The following is a 20127-nucleotide window of genomic DNA, read 5'->3' on the forward strand; positions in this document are numbered from 1 at the left end:
CAATGTGTCATTGTTTTCTATAACATGTTTTTTTCTCTTCTCTCTCACACCACGGACACATTTTAACTGAAGCTGGAAGCTCAGTGCCTATGAGGCAGAGAGGAAAAGAAATAACATTCACTTAGTTCTCCAAGATATTTGCAAATTTGTTCCAGCACATCCAACATCATTATTGGCACATATTATCACACATTATATCATCTAGAGTTAAGTCGGTTATTGTATGTCATATTGACTGAAAAAAAAAACAAGTCACAGATGGTCCTCATTTATGACAAATACTGTAAATGAAATATGACTCAGCATGTGAAGTATTTCTTTTAGCTTTATCTATCTATCTATCTTCTCAACCCACTTATCCAGGGAAGGGTCACGGTGAAGGTGGAGCCTCCCAGCAAGCAATGGGCACAAGGCATGAACAAGTTAATTACAATGTGAATCCCCATAAACACTACGGTCAGCATAGCAATACCAATGGGAGGGAAATGGAACATCCCCACATAAATATGGAGAGAACATGCAAACTCCAGACAGGGAGCACCCAGGATGTGAACCCTAGTCTCCTTACTGCAAAGCAGCAACACTGCCACTGCCAGGTGCTTTAAGCTTTTTTTTAATTGTAATTAACTTTCATACATTTTCACTTTATGTTTACAGTACAAGCACGTCTGATTTTCAGTTAACAGGATGTCTGATGACCATGGAAAAGTCAGATCTATCCAAGACAACATAGAATTGTACACTCCTTGGTTTAGCATCTGGATTGATATAAAAAGAGGAGAGTAATACCATGTAGAAATGAAATGACTTGTTTCTAAATAAAGTTTGGTAGTGTGTGTGTGTGTGTGTAAAATATAAACATGCAGGGTATATTTAAATATGTTGAGGATTTTAAAACATAAAGAAATAGTGAAGAACAGGGGAAGGACCAAAGGTGGACATTTTGAGCAAATTGCTTACCTTGATGCAAGAGATCTAACAATCTGGAAAATTCTCAGGAGTTGATGAATAGGGCAATCATACAACAAGGCATACATTAGGTGAAAAACTCAAATGCTCAACTTCTAACAGTTCACCAACATGTTAATGTTATGTAAAAGAACAAATACTTTTTAGTTACAGTTGAAGCACGGTGAACATTGATGAGTTCATGACACCAGGTCATGAGTACTGAAAAAGCAATACGTTATAAGGTATCGAGTGTCATAAGGTGCTTAGTTCAACAAAATCTAAAGAAGGGGTCCATTTAGACATTGATGACCCAGTCCTGCAACAAGAATAACTGTAAAGTGAATAATAACTACCAGATAATAATGTAAATGTTATGATCACATTTTTTATTGTATTTGCTTCAGTTCCTAAAGCATTATTTTGGGGTTGTTTCTGGTCTATGTCTGCTTTTATGGTTAAGGAGAATATACTTTACATATTGCCATAAAGAGATTTGTTATACATGAATTAAAATCATCACTGAATATCATGCATGTCTTACAAGATAAATCATTTTTTCATTTTAGTTTTAAAAGGTCAGTGTCTTGAACATACTGGTATCCTAGTCTGTGATATTCAAACAAAGATCTATATGCATTGCTGCGTTTATTTTCATAAAATGACTTTTGTGTTTTGATCTCTGGCTTGTTTTCTTGACTTAGATTTAGAATTAGCACTTCAAACTCAGAAAAAAGTAGGACTGATTCTCTGGAAACAAACCATACCTTGTATCAACATTTATCTCCTGGTCACTATTATTCTTTACAATTATCCATCTCCCTGGTGGTATCATATCAGAAAATAGTAAAATGACATTTCAGAAAGACATATTATTAGAAAATAGTACATATGTTTCTAGTTCAAAGTAACAGTTATGGTGTTGTATTAGTTGTCAGGCAGGTGCTTGTAGGGAACCTCGTAAAGGCTCTGATCCTGTGCATAATACCACACACAATGACAGAAGGCACTGTTGCTAACTTCTTTTCACTTACCATCTGTAATTAAGATTCTCACAAGCTGGAGGACATATGACTCAGCTTCTGCTTCCTCCATGAAACCTGCCCCTCCCAGTACAATCAAATTAAAAGGCACGACCAACTAGAAGTCAGAGTTCAGATTCAAACCTGCACTAGAAGTGCAAGGATTTATTCCTTGCACTAGTTTTGTTTTTGGCAAAGCACCATAATTTATTCACCCTCAAATAATCTTTATTTTTCTCCTTTTTTCAACCTCAGTTAAATGGGATTCGCCTTCTGGTATCCCATTCTTTTGTATGACTAATTCACTTTTCTTACACAGTATGTATGATTAATTCACATAAAGATTTTAGGTTTATCTTTATTAAAATATTATTAGGGTAATGTATACATTTTTGAATTATATGAATCATGGAACTGTATAAATTGGCTCCATTTCTGTTCTCACACATAGACAGATGACCATTACATTTTTATAGCACTTGTCAACCTACATTAAGACTGATGTGGAATTACACTAACTTCACAATATTTCCCTTAAATAAACTGCTTAGAAAAATGTTACAATATTTTTAAATTAAGTGCAGATTTACAAATTGCTATTCTAGTACTTGGTCACTTATACTCATTCTTAACAATAGAGGAGTTAGGATTGGGTCATGGTTTCTAAATTAATGGGAAAGTTTAGATTTTGAAATTAATCAACACTTTTTTGCAGTCTGTGGCTTGCATGCTGTCTGATTGTTGCAGATACAGGTCAAAAGTGGTACTTAAAAATGAAACTCATGCAGGATTTCAGTTAAGGCTGTTTGATCTTAGGTTGCTGGGGGGTCCAGTTCTTGAACCACAGATTTTGGGATAGTAGGAGCAAGAGAGTCAGTTTTTGATTATCCACTGCAAACCATTTCAAATCAGTTTGTATAAACTTGTTTTTCCTGCCCTTTTCTTCCTTAACTATTTTTCTTCATCTTCACTAAAATGATATTCAGACTCTCAATCAAGTCCCACTTGATGATTCATGTAGTGTCATAGAGAAAATCCTTAGCTAGCGTCACTAATGATGTGGACTTGACTTTTCATAAAGTAGTTCATAAAGGTGTCTTTGATTCAGTTCTGTATGATATCTTATGTTGTATGACCTCAGCTGAAGTAGAGGATAGTGAGGTGTTCTGGTACAGTGAACCGCCTGGCAGAGTTGGTTCTGCAGAATCATGACTTCAGTGTTGGTCATCTTGGCAGTGATGCAGATGCTGTAATTGGTGTAGCAATCCCCCAATTTGATAAGAGGAATCTTCCAGAGACAAAGGTAATAGAATCTCTCAATAGCTTTTATGTGGCAACAGTGTATAAGTCAAGTTTCCTAGCAGGCACAAAAGTAGCCTTTTAGATCATTCTTGATAATGGATCTCAAAGGCCCAATAGTGCAGGTCCCTGAAGGAAATGCAGAATCAGTTAATATGGTGTTGGATTTCCTTCTTCATGGTTGCTTTTGGGACAATTGACACAGAGGTATGGAAATTGGTCAAGAACTTCCAGAGTTTCTTTCATAAATGGTGACTGCAAGAAACACAGTTATCTGACCAGAGAAATGACTTTCTGGTGTTGATGGATCATCCTAGGCTTTTCTGAATATGGCTACACCATTAGGTGTTAGCAGAACTGTAAACTAAGTCAAAAAACACCTTTTCACAGTTTTAAATCATCAGACAACTCTGTCAAGTTTGTCAAAAAAAGTAATGGCCTAACTGCAAAAGATCTAGTAGGTAAAGGGAAGCTGCTTTCTGTTCAAATACAGTACAACATGTCCAACATGTTTTCAATATTGGATCATGTGATATCAATGTGTGTAAAGGAATAGGACATTCAGGATGTAATTACAATCTGTTATGGCTATTATAATGGTCATATTTTTTGTGTGTAACACCTTCCCTTTGACGAATTGTCCAGACCACTAGACACTCAGTTTAACAATTAAAGAGTTTTTCACTAAACTATGACAAAATTTGAGAAGATCTTGTAATTTAAAGAAAGAATCTTACATCGGTGGTACTGACAAATTTGTGTGACATATTCTTTAATGTAGCAGCTGTACTGTACATTTTAGAATGTCATATCAACTCATGTTCTTTGGCTAATTGAATTTTTCTTACACATTTTAGTGCAGCATCCTTTAAGACATTTTAGAAAAGCAATCAGGCTGAATTTTAGTCCAGGTTACTGTCTGTCTGGAGCTTGCTCATTATCCACATATCTGTTTAGATTTTTTTTTATTTTATTTTATCTTTTTTTTTTCCTTCCACATCCAAAGCATAAGCAGGTTTAGATGAGTGGTGACCTGATCTGAATGAAATGGCATTGTTAATTTCTGCTTTGACCCCAGTACTGCAGCAGTAGGCTGAAGCTCATCATGGTCCAGAAACTGGATTTAGCAGATTAAGCGGAGAAGTGAAATTTTATTGATAATGATATTTGCCGATCACATGTATTTTGAAAACATACATATATTGTCTGATGTTTTATTTAAGATTATACTGATTGTCAGAATTGTTTTCATTGTCTGTTTTTTGCATTGTACTTTTATCGCTAGTCTGAAGGAGCAATGAAAGTAAGAATTTCATTGCACTATGTACACATGCTAATAAATATAAACTTTATTTCTTTATAATGACAGTACCAAATGGTGGTGCTCTAACACCTTAAAGTAAACAGACAAAACAGAATTTCTTAGACAAATAAATTGCCTGATGAAATGGAATTAAAATGTTTCTGTTAAATTGGTCATCTTTTGTTGGAAGATAATAAAAGAAATTAGTCGAAGTGCCCGTGTTCTAAATAACCATCTGCTGCAATTGTTTATGAGAGCTGAAGTCTTCCTTTTATCAAAGATTGCTCTGCTTATTTGGAATTCAATACATCCACGCATCCAAAGGGCGACCCTACAACAACCTAAAGCAGAAGGTGGTATGGCACTACCTAACTTTCAATTTTATTACTGGGCAGCAAATATACAATCTGGACATTGACACAAATTGATGAACACACACAAACTTGGTCGGCAATAGAAATAAAATCCTGCAGTACTTCTTTATAGTCCTTGCTTTGTTCCCCAGTAAATACAAGTCATCATCAAAATACTAACAACTCATTTGTCCTTCATTCCTGGAACCAATGTAGTGTGGGGAACAGCCCGGACACAGACAGGTAGACATGTTGGTTTCACCACACGCACGTTTATTATACATTACTATTTACAATAGTGAGCAGTAACCCAGTGCCGCAGCACCAATCACCCCTTAAGTCCTTGGCCACACAACACAATGCCTTCAGTCTCTGGTCCGCTTCCACTCCTCTCCTCTGAGCTCCGTTCTTCTTCCACCCGACTCTTGCCATTGACTGGAGGGATGCGGCCACTTTTATACACCCCGGATGGACTTCAGGTGCATCCTGAGGAGCTTCTGTAACCACACCCCTGTGTGGCAGAAGCTCTGGCGGTGTATCCGGAAGTCCTCCGGGTGTCCCCAATCCTCTTCCCCCCAGCATTTCCGGGTGTGGTGGAAGTGCTGAGGTCCAGGGCTCCCAAGGCATCGGGGCGCCCCCTGGTGGTGACCATGGGCCCCTACAGGGTTGAGCTTCCAAGCTCTGTACTCGTGGCCCCCAAAGCAACCAGGGCGGGCGCCCCCTAGTGTTCTGGAGGAGGCACAAGCCCTCCTCCGGTCCTCCTGGGCATCCCAGCCGGGCATGAACCCCAGCCGGGTACCACAGTAGGAAGCATTTCAAGTTAGAGAAGGTTACACCTCTACACAATAACCACCTTTTTCCACCCTTTCAAACTTGAACAGTTGTTAATGTTTAGAAAATGTACAGGATTAGATCATTTAGAAATGTGTATATAGATAATGTCTTTGCATCCTACAAACAATTATACTTCAAATTTAACTTCCCATCAACACAATTTTTCCACTACTTTCAAATTAGAAACTTTGCCAAATGGAATCTGCCCAATTTTCCTCACCTCCCACCTATTTCTATTCCAGAAGAAATACTGATCAGTTTTGAAGATTCAGACAGCATTTTTATAATATATAAAAACAGCTTAAACTGCATTTCTTTCAAAGATCCCAAAGTACAGTGGCAAAAGAATCTCTTACTCAATATTTCAGAAAAGGAGTTGAAGGCAGCCATGCATAGAATTCACTATAGCTACTTACTGTATGTGCAAAGTATACCATTTTTAAACTTAAACTCTTTTATTGAGCACATCTATTTCATTTAAAATTGTCCAAAATGTTTCGAGGGTGAGATCCAACCTGAGAATGTTGTAATCAAGTCCCAGCCTCAATGGGCCACATGTTTTGCGCATGCACCAATTTAACATCACTCTGGACCAAAATCTTTAAATGCCTATCAGACAGCCTTGGTGTCACAATCCCTCCTAATCCATTAATAGCTGTGTTTGGTGTACTTCCAGATGGGCTTAAAGTGGAGGACAAGCAAACTGTAATTGCTTTTACTTCACTATTGGCACATAGACATAGACTTATCTTGCTCAACTGAAAGAATCCTAACTCTCCTATTTTAAGTTAGTAGGTAACTGACTTTAAGTCAGTGGGATGTTATATACTATTTGAAATTGGAAAAATCAAATTCTCACCTAGAGGATCTATTCAAAACTTTTTAAAAACCTGGCAGGATCTAATCAATAACATTTAAGAATAAACATTTATATTGGGAAAAATGATTCTCAACCCTCTTCTCTACTTTTAAAGTTTCACTCTGGTTGTTGGCCTTCCTCTCTTTCTTTTGGCTGCGGGTTGAATTTAGTTTTGTTAAGCTTGACTTGACTGTATGGAATGTTACTTTCTTTTAATAAAATTAAAAACGAATGCTGTACTTGCTAATTGCACTTAATTTTTTTCCTTGTTTGCAGAAAGTAAGATATGAAATTAATTGTGAAACGGACCTAGGAGACATTTTACTGGTGCGGCTGGAAAAGCACCCCTGCCTCCTTTTTTCTAGTGGGTGGTTCTGCAAAGAAGTAGTTGTCGAAGCCCCTAGTGGCAGACAACACCATTTCCCATATCACAGATGGATGGTGAAACAAGATACTTATGAGCTGAGAATGGGATCAGGTTAGTATTTACAATGTTGGCTGTAGTTCTCTGAGCTCACTCTGAAAGTACCACATTTAGATGATTTTATGAATAAGACCACACATACTGTGTCAATATGGTATCATTCATGGTTTGTGTAAGATACACAGACATCCAGTATTGTTCCATATCATATCGTCTGACTAGCTAGACAGGTGACAAGTCAAACGAGTTCTTTTTAAGAAACATTCTGACTGAGCCCATTGTAAGGTTTTCAAAGAGACTAATAAGTGAGCTTTACAAAAGTTAAAAATCCTTGCCTTGAAATGCACGTCTATAGAATTTAACAAGTGTTGAGGTGGCATACCACAGCTACCACTTGAAATGAGCAACAGCTCCCACTTGTGTTTATCAATTATCTTCAGTTTTAAGTTAAACCTCCTACAATATTTAATAACATTCTTACTTTTCCTTTATGGGACTGTTGGCATTCATAACTGAGGGGAGTAAAACATTCTTATCTAGTGGAGAGGTACACTACGTAGCGGAGAGGTACATTACATTGAGTAGCATTGTTCCAGTTTGGGAAGGAGAGTCTGAGGATAGAAGGGTTGAGTGTTTGTCAGCAACATGTATAGTTAGTTTTCGGGTAGGAAATATTTATTTATTGTAAATATACATCCATTAAATTAATTTTCAGAATTAGCATTGTTTTCTCTTCAGTATATCACAGTTACAAACTGATTACTTTTTTATTTATAACAACTTCTTTTCCTCCATCAGACACTGCAGTGATGATGCCATTGTTAATTCTGATCATGCCTTAAATATTCTGAAACATGGAATATATAGCACTAAGGAATTAATTCACAGTTGCCAGTTTAGTTCTTTATTACTAGCAGATGAAAAATATATTCAGTTTAGTTCCTTGCAAATTGATATTTTATGTTTCCTCAGAGACATCAGATGGAACTGGAAAAAAACATAAATCATATTCAAGGGCAGAAATAATGTCCAGCTGCCTTGTCAGTCTTCAAATGGTTTTGCACTTCCTCTCTGTTTAATCTGTGTCTATCCTCTCCATTTCCCCACCTCCTGTTCTTCTTCTTGTACTTTGCATCTAACCCCAACCCTCCTGCTAGCATGTCTTTTTCACCTTCTTGTCCATGTGTTAAATCTATATTTTTGACAGTGGTAATTCAATTTGTTGCATTTCTGGAATTTGTTTATGCTTATATCAACTTGATTATTAATTTCGGAATTAATACAGCAGCACCATTTTGTGTTTTGGTTACCACCATTTTGTGACTCTCTCCTCATGGTCATACAGTCATATGAAAAATTTTGGGAACCCCTCTCAGCCTGCATAATAATTTACTCTACTTTCAACAAAAAAGATAACAGTGGTATGTCTTTCATTTCCTAGGAACATCTGAGTACTAGGGTGTTTTTTCCGAACAAAGATTTTTAGTGAAGCAGTATTTACAGTAGTTGTATGAAACTAAATCAAATGTGAAAAACTGGCTGTGCAAACATTTGGGTCCCCTTGTAATATTGCTGATTTGAATGCATGGAACTGCTCAATACTGATTACATGCAACACCAAATTGGGTGGATTAGCTTGTTTAGCCTTGAAGTTCATAGACAGGTGTGTCCAATCATGAGAAAGGGTATTTAAGGTGGTCAATTGCAAGTTGTGCTTCCCGTTGACTCTCCTCTGAAGAGTGACCGCATGGGATCCTCAAAACAACTCTCAAAAGATCTGAAAGCAAAGATTGTTCAGTATTATAGTTTAGGGGAAGGCTACAAAAAGCTATCTCAGAGGTTTAAACTGTCAGTTTTAACTGTAAGGAATGTAATCAGGAAATGGAAGGCCACAGGCACAGTTGCTGTTAAACCCAGGTCTGGCAGACCAAGAAAAAAACAAGAGCGGCATATGCACATGTGAGAATGGTTACAGACAACCCACAGATCACCTCCAAAGACCTGCAAGAACATCTTGCTGCAGATGGTGTATCTGTACATCATTCTACAATTCAGCACAATTTGCACAAAGAAAATATGTATGGCAGAGTGATGAGAAAGAAGCCCTTTCTGCACTCACGCCACAAACAGAGTCACTTTTTCTATGCAAATGCTCATTAGGACAAGCCAGATTCATTTTGGAACAAAGTGCTTTGGGCTGATGAGACAAAAATTGAGTTATTTGGTCACAACAAAAAGTGCTTTGCATGGCAGAAGAAGAACACCACATTCCAAGAAAAACACCTGCTACCTACTGTCAAATTTGGTGGAGGTTCCATCATGCTGTGGGGCTGTGTGGCTAGTTCAGGGACTGGGGCCCTTGTTAAAGTCGAGGGTCAGATGAATTCAAACCAATATCAACAAATTCTTCAGGATAATGTTCAAGCATCAGTCACAAAGTTGAAGTTACGCAGGGGTTGGATATTCCAACAAGACAATGACCCAAAACACAGTTTGAAATCTACAAAGGCATACATGCAGAGGGAGAAGTATAATGTTCTGGAATGGCCGTCACAGTCCCCTGACTTGAATATCATCGAAAATCTATGAGATGATTTGAAGCTTGCTGTCCATGCTCGGCAGCCATCAAATATAACTGAACTGGAGAGATTTTGTAATGAAGAATGGTCAACAATATTTCCATCCAGAATCCAGACACTCATCAAAGGCTATAGGAGGCATCTAGAGGCTTTTATATTTGCAAAAGGAGGCTCAACTAAGTATTGATGTAATATCTCTGTTGGGGTGTCCAAATTTATGCACCTGTCTAAATTTATGATGCATATTGCATATTTTCTGTTAATCCAATAAACTTGATGTCACTGCTGAACTACTACTGTTTCCATAAGGCATGCCATATATTAAAAGGAAGTTGCTACTTTGAAAGCTCAGCCAATGATAAACAAAAATCCAAAGAATTAAGAGGGGTTCCCAAAATTTTTCATATGACTGTAACTATGTTGTTTACAGCCTAGCTCTTCTTAGGCACCTGACAAAGGAATCATGTGACCTGTGACATCACCTGTGGCAGGCAGTGTGGTGTAGTGGTTAAGGCCAGAGGTTGTGGATTCAAATCCTGCTACTGATACTGTGTGACCATGAGCAAGTCACATGACCTGCCTGTGCTCCAATTGGAAAACCAAAATAAATGTAACCAATTGTATCATAAATGTTGTAAGTCACCTTGGATAAAGGCATCAGCCAAATAAGATAAGGTAAAGACATCATGGTGGCCATGATATAGAAGATGATGGCACACAGTGTGTTGTTATCTGCATAATGGTTCAATTAGATAAAAGCATTCAAGAATCTTTAGAGATTGTGATGGACTGAAGAATTTCCAATTGGTGTGAGGACTGACTGCAATGCTTATACTGATCATGGTTTTTAGATTAGCACTTTGATTTTGATGTACTGTCCTGACAGTTTCTTGGTTACTGTGATTCTTACTTAATATCTAGCCATGTTTTATTTATCTCCCTTTAACATACTTTCATCTCCTAGCCACTATTTCCATGGCCATCCAACAACTTGCATTCTTCTATAACAATCCATTCTTAAACTCTCTCTGCCTTTCTGCACTTTATTTTCCTGCTTTACTAGTCTGTATTAATCTTTATTAATCTTCACTTGCCTGCCAAACTTTCCTTTCAATTTCTTAACTACATTTCAAAACATCCTATAATTTGTGCCATATATGTTCTGTACATCTCTATTTAATTCCTTCTACATTGCCTGCCTTGTGAGTTTTTGTTTTCTAGAATGTATAGATTGGACTGTATCTTTGTCTCTTCTGCCAATGATGCACACCCTTCCACATTTGTTTTTTCTTTTTAACTGTTTCCTTCACCTCCTTAGTCCACCAACTTTCTCTGTTAACTTGGTGTTAATTATCTTGGTTAGCCACAAAGAGAAAAACCTGCCCTAACTCATAGATGTTTTCTTTGTTTAGAACACCAGTCACCATCAACTGAAGTCAACTAAGGAGAAATGTAATGGTTCATTGCTCACTTAGAACTTGGTATAAAGGCTGAGATACTACTATTAATTGCACTTCTTATACAGGATTCATGCATTTCCACCATCCAAAAAATCTAATATTTTTAAAACAATGAAGGTACTTGGTATTGGAACCTTTAGAGATATTTTTGCTGACAGTATGTTTGCATCCCTTGAACATGTATGCCTCAAATATAACCTTTCATCTATGTAATTTTATCACATTTAAGTTGTAGACTTTAGAAACCAGTTTGATGTCTGAACATTCCCCCAATATCCATTGTGGTGAGCATATTATTTAGCACTAGCAAAATACCCGCGCTTCGCAGCGGAGAAGTAGTGTGTTAAAGAGGTTATGAAAAAGTAAAGGAAACATTTTAAAAATAACGTAACATGATTGTCAATGTAATTGTGTTGTCATTGTTATGAGTGTTGCTGTCATATATATATACATATACACATATACACACAGATATACACACATATACAGATATATTATATATACATATACACATATATTTTTTATATATATATTTTTTATATATATATATATATATATACACATACATACATACATATACACACATAGATGCACTTACAATAACATAGAAATCAATATAAACAACATTAACATCATTATCATATGAGAATATGAAGTAATATATAAGAAGCACATTTCATATAAATATAAATTATTAAACAGTAAAATCTTCTTGTATAATTTGCTACCGTGGGTTTTCGTTGGTCTGTCCAGGATTTTAAATCACATGTAGGTTGCAAACCGTTTCACGTATTGACTTGAAATGTGGTACACATATAATACGTCACGTCTGCTATCCGCTTTATGGGTGATGAATGTATTAGTCTTTTTATGTTTATTTTATTTTAGAATCAACTCCTATCTGCGCACACCAGGGCGGCCGTGGGCAGATGCGTATGGTGTATTCACTCCATGTTATCGTGCATTGCGCTGTCACTGGTATTTTGATAAAAGAATTTGAACAATATATAAGAAGCGTATAAATTATTAAACAGTAAAACATTAACATTTAAGAAGTAAAGTTACATTGAGTACTACTGCAGTGCCTTCGGGTATACCTCATTTTTTCTTTGCCCATTACATGCTTAAATGTATACATTTTTTGGTGTACCTACCCGAGAACACGCGACATATAACCGACCGTAGGAGAAGCATGGATTTTAAACACGCGTTCAGTTCATCTGCTGGTCTCCCTCGTGGAATAACTGGTAATGTTTGACTAAAATCTACAGCGAGTAAAACGACATTACCTCCTTTTTTTTTTTTACGATCTCTGAGATCTTGCTTTTTTCGGTTCAAGGCTTCATAAGCTCTTTTATGTTCAATGTTGTACTTAATAAGTAGTAATTATCCCAAACCATCATCTTTGAATGTTGCAAGACTTTCGCCTTGTATGTAGATCGGGGTAATTACATTCATTGCATTCCTAGTCTGAATCACAATCTGATTGTATGGGTGGTTACCTGGCACTGTAGGGTTGCCACCCGTCCTTTAAAATCCGGAATTGTGCCGCGTTTGAGAATGAAATTGCGCGTCCCGTTTTGAATCAATACTGGACGGGATTTATCCCGTATTTTTTTTATCATTTTTTTTTTAAAGCAGCGTCTCATGCAAATCATCCCACACGCATTTTATGAAGATGCCTCCTTTCCTACTTTTGATTGGGTAATACTTGATGTCATCGTTAGTTTGATTGGTGTTTTTAACTGTCCAGTGAGGAGGGCGTGTCTTTTAAGTACAGTCTGCAAAGTGTTGGCACTGAGATGTTGCGTCAGCGCCATAGTTGAAGCCCCTAACGTTGCGGTCAGCAAGTCGGCTAACATCCGCCATGTGCCGTCTTTCAGTTGCGAGAAGCAGATCATAGAATGGTTGAAACTGTTGCCCCTAACGTTGCGCCACGGCGTGTGCTTCGTTTATACCTCGTGTCTTCTCATTAAACTTTTATCTCACGAATATGTTATTGCAATCCGCAGCGGGAGCGTTTCTATAAAGTTAATTTAAACTTACGTTTTACACCGTGCTTTGTTTCCCTTATGAACATGCTTGTATGCTTAACTCGCTCCGTTCTCAATTGTTTAATTAATTTTTTGCTCTTCGCTGTTTGCGGCTGTTCCTCCATTTCCCCCTACTTCGTTCTTTTATCTCGCGAATATGTTATTGCAATCCTTAACGGGAGCATTTCAATAAACTGATTGAAAATAGTTTTGCATTTACCTTTTTAGTAAAAGGCGAGCTTTTAAGCCTGAGAAATCACCCCGTAAATGCACACGTTTAATTGGACATGTGTTAATATGTATGGTTACACAGTATTAAAAGACAGTGAACAACGTCAGTTACCTTTCTTCCCGCGTTTGATAAAAGGTGAGCTTTTAAGCCTCAGAAATCACCCCGTAAATGTACACATTTAATTGCACATGTGTTAATATGTATGCTCACACAGTATTAAAAGACAGTCAAAAATTAACGTCATTTACCTTCGTTCCCGCGTGTGACTCGTGCTGTAAATGTCTTCCTTGTTTTTACTTCACGTGATTACGTAGGAGGCGTGATGACGCGATACGTGACTCCGCCTCCTCCATTACAGTGTATGGACAAAAAATATGTTCCAGTTATGACCATTACGCTTTGAATTTCGAAATGAAACCTGCCTACCTTTTGTAAGTAAGCTGTAAGGAATGAGCCTGCCAAATTTCAGCCTTCCACCTACACGGGAAGTTGGAGAATTAGTGATGAGTGAGTCAGTCAGTCAGTGAGTCAGTCAGTCAGTCAGTGAGGGCTTTGCCTTTTATTATTATAGATCAATGAAGTTACAGTAGTGTCATAAAACCAGTTTCTTAAAAACACTGTCCTTCAAATAGTATGTAAATGTGTTGGGAAATGAGAGTTTTCAATCACAACTTCAGGTAGGAAATAAAAGTCTGATACTGATAAAATACACTCATTGGTTTCTTTATTTAACATGGTCTAATTTAAGTTAAAATTATACATTGTTCATATTGTTGAATCAAGACTGTAATTGTGAATATTGTTGCCTGGAAAATTCTTCACTTGTCCAAAAGTTTTGGGAATTTCCCATGGTTAGATGTTGTTAGAATTCAATTTTCTGTTATTTCTCTAGCAGTTTTTACTACATAATAATCCTAACTTTTTAATAGCTCTGCTTTGGGTAACACTCAATGGAACATCACTGTTTAATGTACAATCCGTTGTGGTATCTTAAACATTACTAACATATCAATTTATCTTACTCAGCTGAAAGGATCCTAAACTGCATACCATAACACGATGAGGAACTGATGTCCTATTTTACTTAGAATTAAAAAAAGCAAACTCACGTACTGAGAAACCACCCATAAACTTTTTAGAATTTGATAGATATTTATTAAGGTTTTACTCAGTTAATTAAGCATGATGAATCTCTGCTTTCCTTTGCTATTTCTCTATATCTTTCAGGGATTATTTTTATTCAATCTTCTAATTGCTTGGTTTCTTGATTTGTATGAGTGAGGATTTCAGGCGTGATTTGAATAAGATATACTGTAGCATTTCATGTCCTATTTACAATTAATTAATTGTAATGTATAAAACCAATAAAACCCAAGCCTTTCACTTCCCTTCATTGGTGAAGCTATGAAAAGACACTCATGCATGAAAACTAACTTATTTTTCTCCTATAGCTAAGAAAATTTCAGAGGACTCTAATCCAGTCCTTGTCGAACACAGGAAACAGGAGCTGATTTACCTCCAGAGTCAACTGAAGTGAGTCAGAGACCAAAACAATGTCTTTTGTGTATGGCATCATAATATCTAAGTATAGTTTACACTAAAACCTTGGTGTGGAGATGTGCATGAACTTAACTGCAGGAGAATATTACAAATGGCAAAAATACAGTCATGAAAAAGTTTGGGAACTCCTCTCAGACTGCATAATAATTTACTCTACTTTCAACAAAAAAGATGACAGTGGTATGTCTTTAATTTCCTAGGAACATCTGAGTACTGGGGTGTTTTCCGAACAAAGATTTTTAGTGAAGCAGTATTTAGTGGTATGAAATTAAATCAAATGTGAAAAACTGGTTGTGCAAAAATTTGGGTACCCTTGTAATTTTGCTGATTTGAATGCATGTAACTGCTCAATACTGATTACTTGCACCACCATATTGGTTGGATTAGCTTGTTAAGCCTTGAAGTTCATAGACAGGTGAGTCCAGTCATGAGAAAAGGTATTTAAGGTGGTCAGTTACAAGTTGTGCTTCCCTTTGACTCTCCTCTGAAGAGTGACAGCATGGGATCCTCAAAGCAACTCTCAAAAGATCTGAAAACAAAGATTGTTCAGTATCATGGTTTAGGGGAAGGCTACAAAAAGCTATCTCAGAGGTTTAAACTGTCAGTTTCAACTGTAAGGAATGTAATCAGGAAATGGAAGGCCACAGGCACAGTTGCTGTTAAACCCAGGTCTGGCAGGCCAAGAAAAATACAGAGCGGCATATGCACAGGATTGTGAGAATGGTTACAGACAACCCACACATCACCTCCACAGACCTGCAAGAACATCTTGCTGCAGATGGTGTATCTGTACATCGTTCTACAGTTCAGCGCAATTTGCACAAAGATCATCTGTATGGCAGGGTGATAAGAAAGAAGCCCTTTCTGCACTCACGCCACAAATAAAGTCACTTGTTGTGTGCAAATGCTCATTTAGACAAGCCAGATTCATTTTGGAACAAAGTGTTTTGGACTGATGAGACAAAAATTGAGTTATCTGGTCATAACAAAAAGCACTTTGCATGGTAGAAGAAGAACACTGCATTCCAAGAAAAACACCTGCTACCTACTGTCAAGGGGCGGCACGGTGGCGCAGTGGGTAGCGCTGCTGCCTCGCAGTTTGGAGACCCAGGTTCGCTTCCCTGGTGCTCCCTGCGTGGAGCTTGCATGTTCTCCCCGTGTTTGCGTGGGTTTCCTCCGGGTACTCCGGTTTCCTCCCACAACCCAAAAGACATGCAGGTTAGGTGCATTGGCAATTCTAAATTGTCCCTAGTGTATGTGCTTGGTGTGTGTGTGTGTGTGTGTGTGTGCGCGCCCTGCGGTGGGCTGGCGCCCTGCCCGGGGTTTGTTTCCTGCCCTGCGCCCTGTGTTGGCTGGGATTGGCTCCAGCAGACCCCCGTGACCCTGTATTAGGCTATAGCGGGTTGGATAATGGATGGATGGATGGACCTACTGTCAAATGTGGTGGAGGTTCCATCATGCTGTGGGGCTGTGTGGCTAGTTCAGGGACTGGGGCCCTTGTTAAATTCGAGGGTCAGATGAATTCAACCCAATATCAACAAATTCTTCAGGATAATGTTCAAGCATCAGTCACAAAGTTGAAGTTACTGCTGCCTTATAAATCCAAAGCTCTGGACTCATAGCCTATCCTAGTTATACTGGTATTCTGTCATTCCCTAAAACATGTGGATTTATGTGTACCGGCAACTCTTAACTCATCCTTTGTTATTGGGAGTAGATTGTGTGCTATAGTGTATTCTGCCTTGGATCAATGCCTCATCTGGAGTTTGGTTCTTGCCATGCATCCAGTGTTCTTGTTACAGGCTCTGCTTCCCCAAAATTTTGTATGGTAAAATATGTTTTTCTATTAATTTAAAAAATACTTTGAATGAGAAATAACCAGAGTTAAAAATGCATAGTGATATGCTGTATACTAATGATGAGCAAAATGATTTGAGTAAAATTCAATTTGCATCTTAACCCAATGTTTCACTTAGCAAAAAGAAAATCTCAAAACAAATTGCATTTGCTTTCCATTAAATTTGTGCCATTGACACAAGAAGAAAGGTCTTTAGTTATTTATGGAAGTGTTTACATGCTTTAATACAACATTAGTCTGCCTGTCATTACGTATTTAGATAGAGATCTTTAGTGAAAAAAATCTCCAGACTCAATTCCCTTCATGTGAATACATATACAGTAGGTGAGCTGCCAGACATTCTGGTAGTACGATCCTCATTTTGCCAATTATGATGCCAATGTGTACTTGATAGTTCCCTGTTGTTCACTTGACCTTTATTTGGTTTCCCTGATATGCTTGAATAAGTTTCTGACATTTATTAACCCTTTTATACTACAGTACTTCTAAGATTGATGCTATATTTTAATGTGGAAAGCTTACCAAAACACTTCATACACAATAACTATATTACCTCTAAATGACTATGTGACCCCTAAGTCTAATTTTTCTTCCACATTACTCTCATAGTTTATTTCCTACTTTGGCATTTTTTCCTATTTACTACAATAGGACTATATTAGCTTACAGTAAACTGCTGAACAATGTTACATCAAATTAAAATTAAACTTGTCCCCTTGCCCATGTATGATAGAAAATAAATGAAACAGTTTACATTTTTGGCCTACTCATTACTTGAATTGTTTTGATTATCCTTCAGAAATAAATACCCCATGTCTACAAAAGATGTGTTGATGGGTAAATTGTCATATAGAAAGTCATACACTGGGCCCTCTGTGAAGATAGAAACCTTTTGATGTAACATCCACTATCTATTCTCCATTACTGTTGACGTTTACACCCTGGTTTATGTTTAAATTCCCTTTTTGTGTTCTTTTTTAATATTTGGTCCTTTGGTTATTATAATTTACTTTAACATTGTCTTTATGTCAGTTTTGTTTATTGTTTGGTTTCATTGTGTGGATGCTTGTTCTGCCATGACCTTTGTGTTTTGTGGGTTCTTCCACAAGAGGCTAGGCCACCAGTCAATGGCCATTGACGGTCAGCTCCCAGCCCCTTAAAGACTCATGGGAACTGCAGGGCTTCTACAATACATTGTGTGCACATAGTGGTGGGTGAGTTTTTGTTTTATCTTTTGGCTATTGTTGATTCTTTATACTTACTTGCTTTTCAACTGTTTTGCTTCTGTTTTTCGGATTCTGAATTCTGAATAGTGTTTTGGCATGTATTTGCTTAGGAATGCCTTGTTGGCAAATTATTTTTGTCTCTTGTTATGCTTTTTAAAATTTTTGTTTATGAATTCTTCTTTTTTAAGATTTATTGTTGTCTTGGTCTCTGCTAGCACTATTGAAACATTATGAACATATTTTGGGACAATTCAAAGTGAATTTTTGAATTTTGAGAGTTATGCACATTTTATCCCAGTTGGCCAAAGCCAACAGCTCATGTGCAAGGTAGGCTGCCATTTGGTGCATTTTATCTGGGCTGGCTGATTGAAGTCAGGCTGATGTCTGATGGCTTCACACCCACTTTGGATATTTTGGGCGAGTGAATTATTACTCACATTATGAAGATTCATGCATCTAAATTTAACACATGGTCGCATACCTAGGGTTTAAGAATCTCTCACTGTTCAAAGTAATACATGAAAAAATTTTCCAGCAGCCCTATGACGTGCGGTTTAGAAAAGGTCATCCACCTGATGCTAAGCATGTTCGTGCCTGGCCAAAACTTGGATGGGAGACCATCTAGGAAAAGCTTGGTTTGCTGCTGGAAGATGCTTTGATGAGGCTATCAGGTTGCACTTACTCTGGTGTTTGTTTGTGGACCCTAGTGTGAAGGGGGCACTGTGCTATAAAAATGGAGTCATCGTTTGGATGAGATGTAAAACTGAGGTCCTGACTCTCAATGATCATAAAAGATCTCTGGGCATCCTTCTTAAAGAGCAAGGTGTATCTCAATGTCCAGGCTAAATTGCCCTCCATGGCCTAGTCATTCTGGCCCATTAATTATCCCATGTCTCTAATTGGCTATATCTTTCACCTCTTTGGCACCTTATTATTATTATTATTATTATTATTATTATTATTATTATTATTATTTACTGTTGTGATAATTTAGTTTTCTGTTTATTTGCTTAAAAGGTGGAGCCATTCTACACCTGGCATACCTGGACATGTCGAAAGTGAAAACCCAATGGATCTTCCGTCAGAGTTGAGATTTTCTTTTAACAAATCAATGGCTTTTTTCTTCAATTCAAAGTCTGCGTAAGGCTAATTTTATCTTCTGGAGGCTTCATGCCAGCATATGCTGTAATTTTGTTTTAGACTTGGTTTAAACCTATATCTTTCCATTATTCACAATTCTAAATAACCATCCTTCAGTTTATTTTGTCCTGTAATGAATTTAGCTTCATATTCTTTTACTTCTTTGTTTATTTCTTGTACACACCCTCTAGTTTAGCAGAACTAAACCTGACACGTGTGAGTAAACGCAGTGCAGCCTGGAAAAACCTGGAGGATATTGGCCAAATATTCTCACATAGCAAGACCTCAGTGTCAGGTATGGGCTTGAATACTAGAAATCTGACATTTTATTTCAGAATTCAGAAACTGGGTTCTATATCAAGTAACAAAGCTTCTCTCAACAGTTGAATTATTTGCAAAACCAGTCAAAATGTATCAAAAGTGAAATTTACAGTGTTGTAAATCAAGTATACGCAATGAAGATGTCAGATGAGGGAGAACACAATGCATGAAATGAACACCCACAAAGAAACCCCATCTACCCTTCTTGGCCAGCCTTCACAGGTGAATTCCCAGTTTGACATCTAGAGTGACTTCCCCACTTTTCCACCGCTCTACACCAAAACATCTGAGTCATTCTCTTCCTCGTCTTCACCTTTAAACTCTTTTGAATCCCTTCCCTTTCCTTTTTCCACCAGTGATTTATTGTCCCAACTTTCCTTGTGACTATTGACTCAAAGTAGCTCTGATTTTCACATTATGGGGTCAAGGACCATCTAATAGGTATAGGAATGCCAGGGTGGGTTTCTCTCTCTCTCTCTCTCTCTCTCTCTCTCTCTCTCTCTCTCTCTCTCTCTCTCTCTCTCTCTCTCTCTCTCTCTCTCTCTCTCTCTCTCTCTCTCTCTCTCTCTCTCTCTCTCTCTCTCTCTCTCTCTCTCTCTCTCTCTCTCTCTCTCTCTCTCTCTCTCTCTCTCTAGTGGCCAAAGCATGCTCTATCATCCCTGAGCCCTTCAACCTG

The 20127-nt window shown here is 37.6% G+C and overlaps 1 protein-coding gene across 1 annotated transcript in view; it reads left to right on the forward strand.

Annotated features, from left to right (window-relative positions):
- Nucleotides 1–20127, forward strand: part of LOC114648909 (polyunsaturated fatty acid lipoxygenase ALOX8-like) — an 80295-nt gene that overhangs the window by 15788 nt on the left and 44380 nt on the right. The window contains exons 2-5 of the mRNA XM_028798238.2: nucleotides 6895–7096; nucleotides 14798–14879; nucleotides 19008–19130; nucleotides 19322–19425. Coding sequence (XP_028654071.1) covers nucleotides 6895–7096; nucleotides 14798–14879; nucleotides 19008–19130; nucleotides 19322–19425 — 511 coding nt within the window. The remainder of the gene's footprint in view (nucleotides 1–6894; nucleotides 7097–14797; nucleotides 14880–19007; nucleotides 19131–19321; nucleotides 19426–20127) is intronic.

This window comes from Erpetoichthys calabaricus, chromosome 3, assembly GCF_900747795.2.
Source record: "Erpetoichthys calabaricus chromosome 3, fErpCal1.3, whole genome shotgun sequence".
Lineage (NCBI taxonomy): Eukaryota > Metazoa > Chordata > Cladistia > Polypteriformes > Polypteridae > Erpetoichthys > Erpetoichthys calabaricus.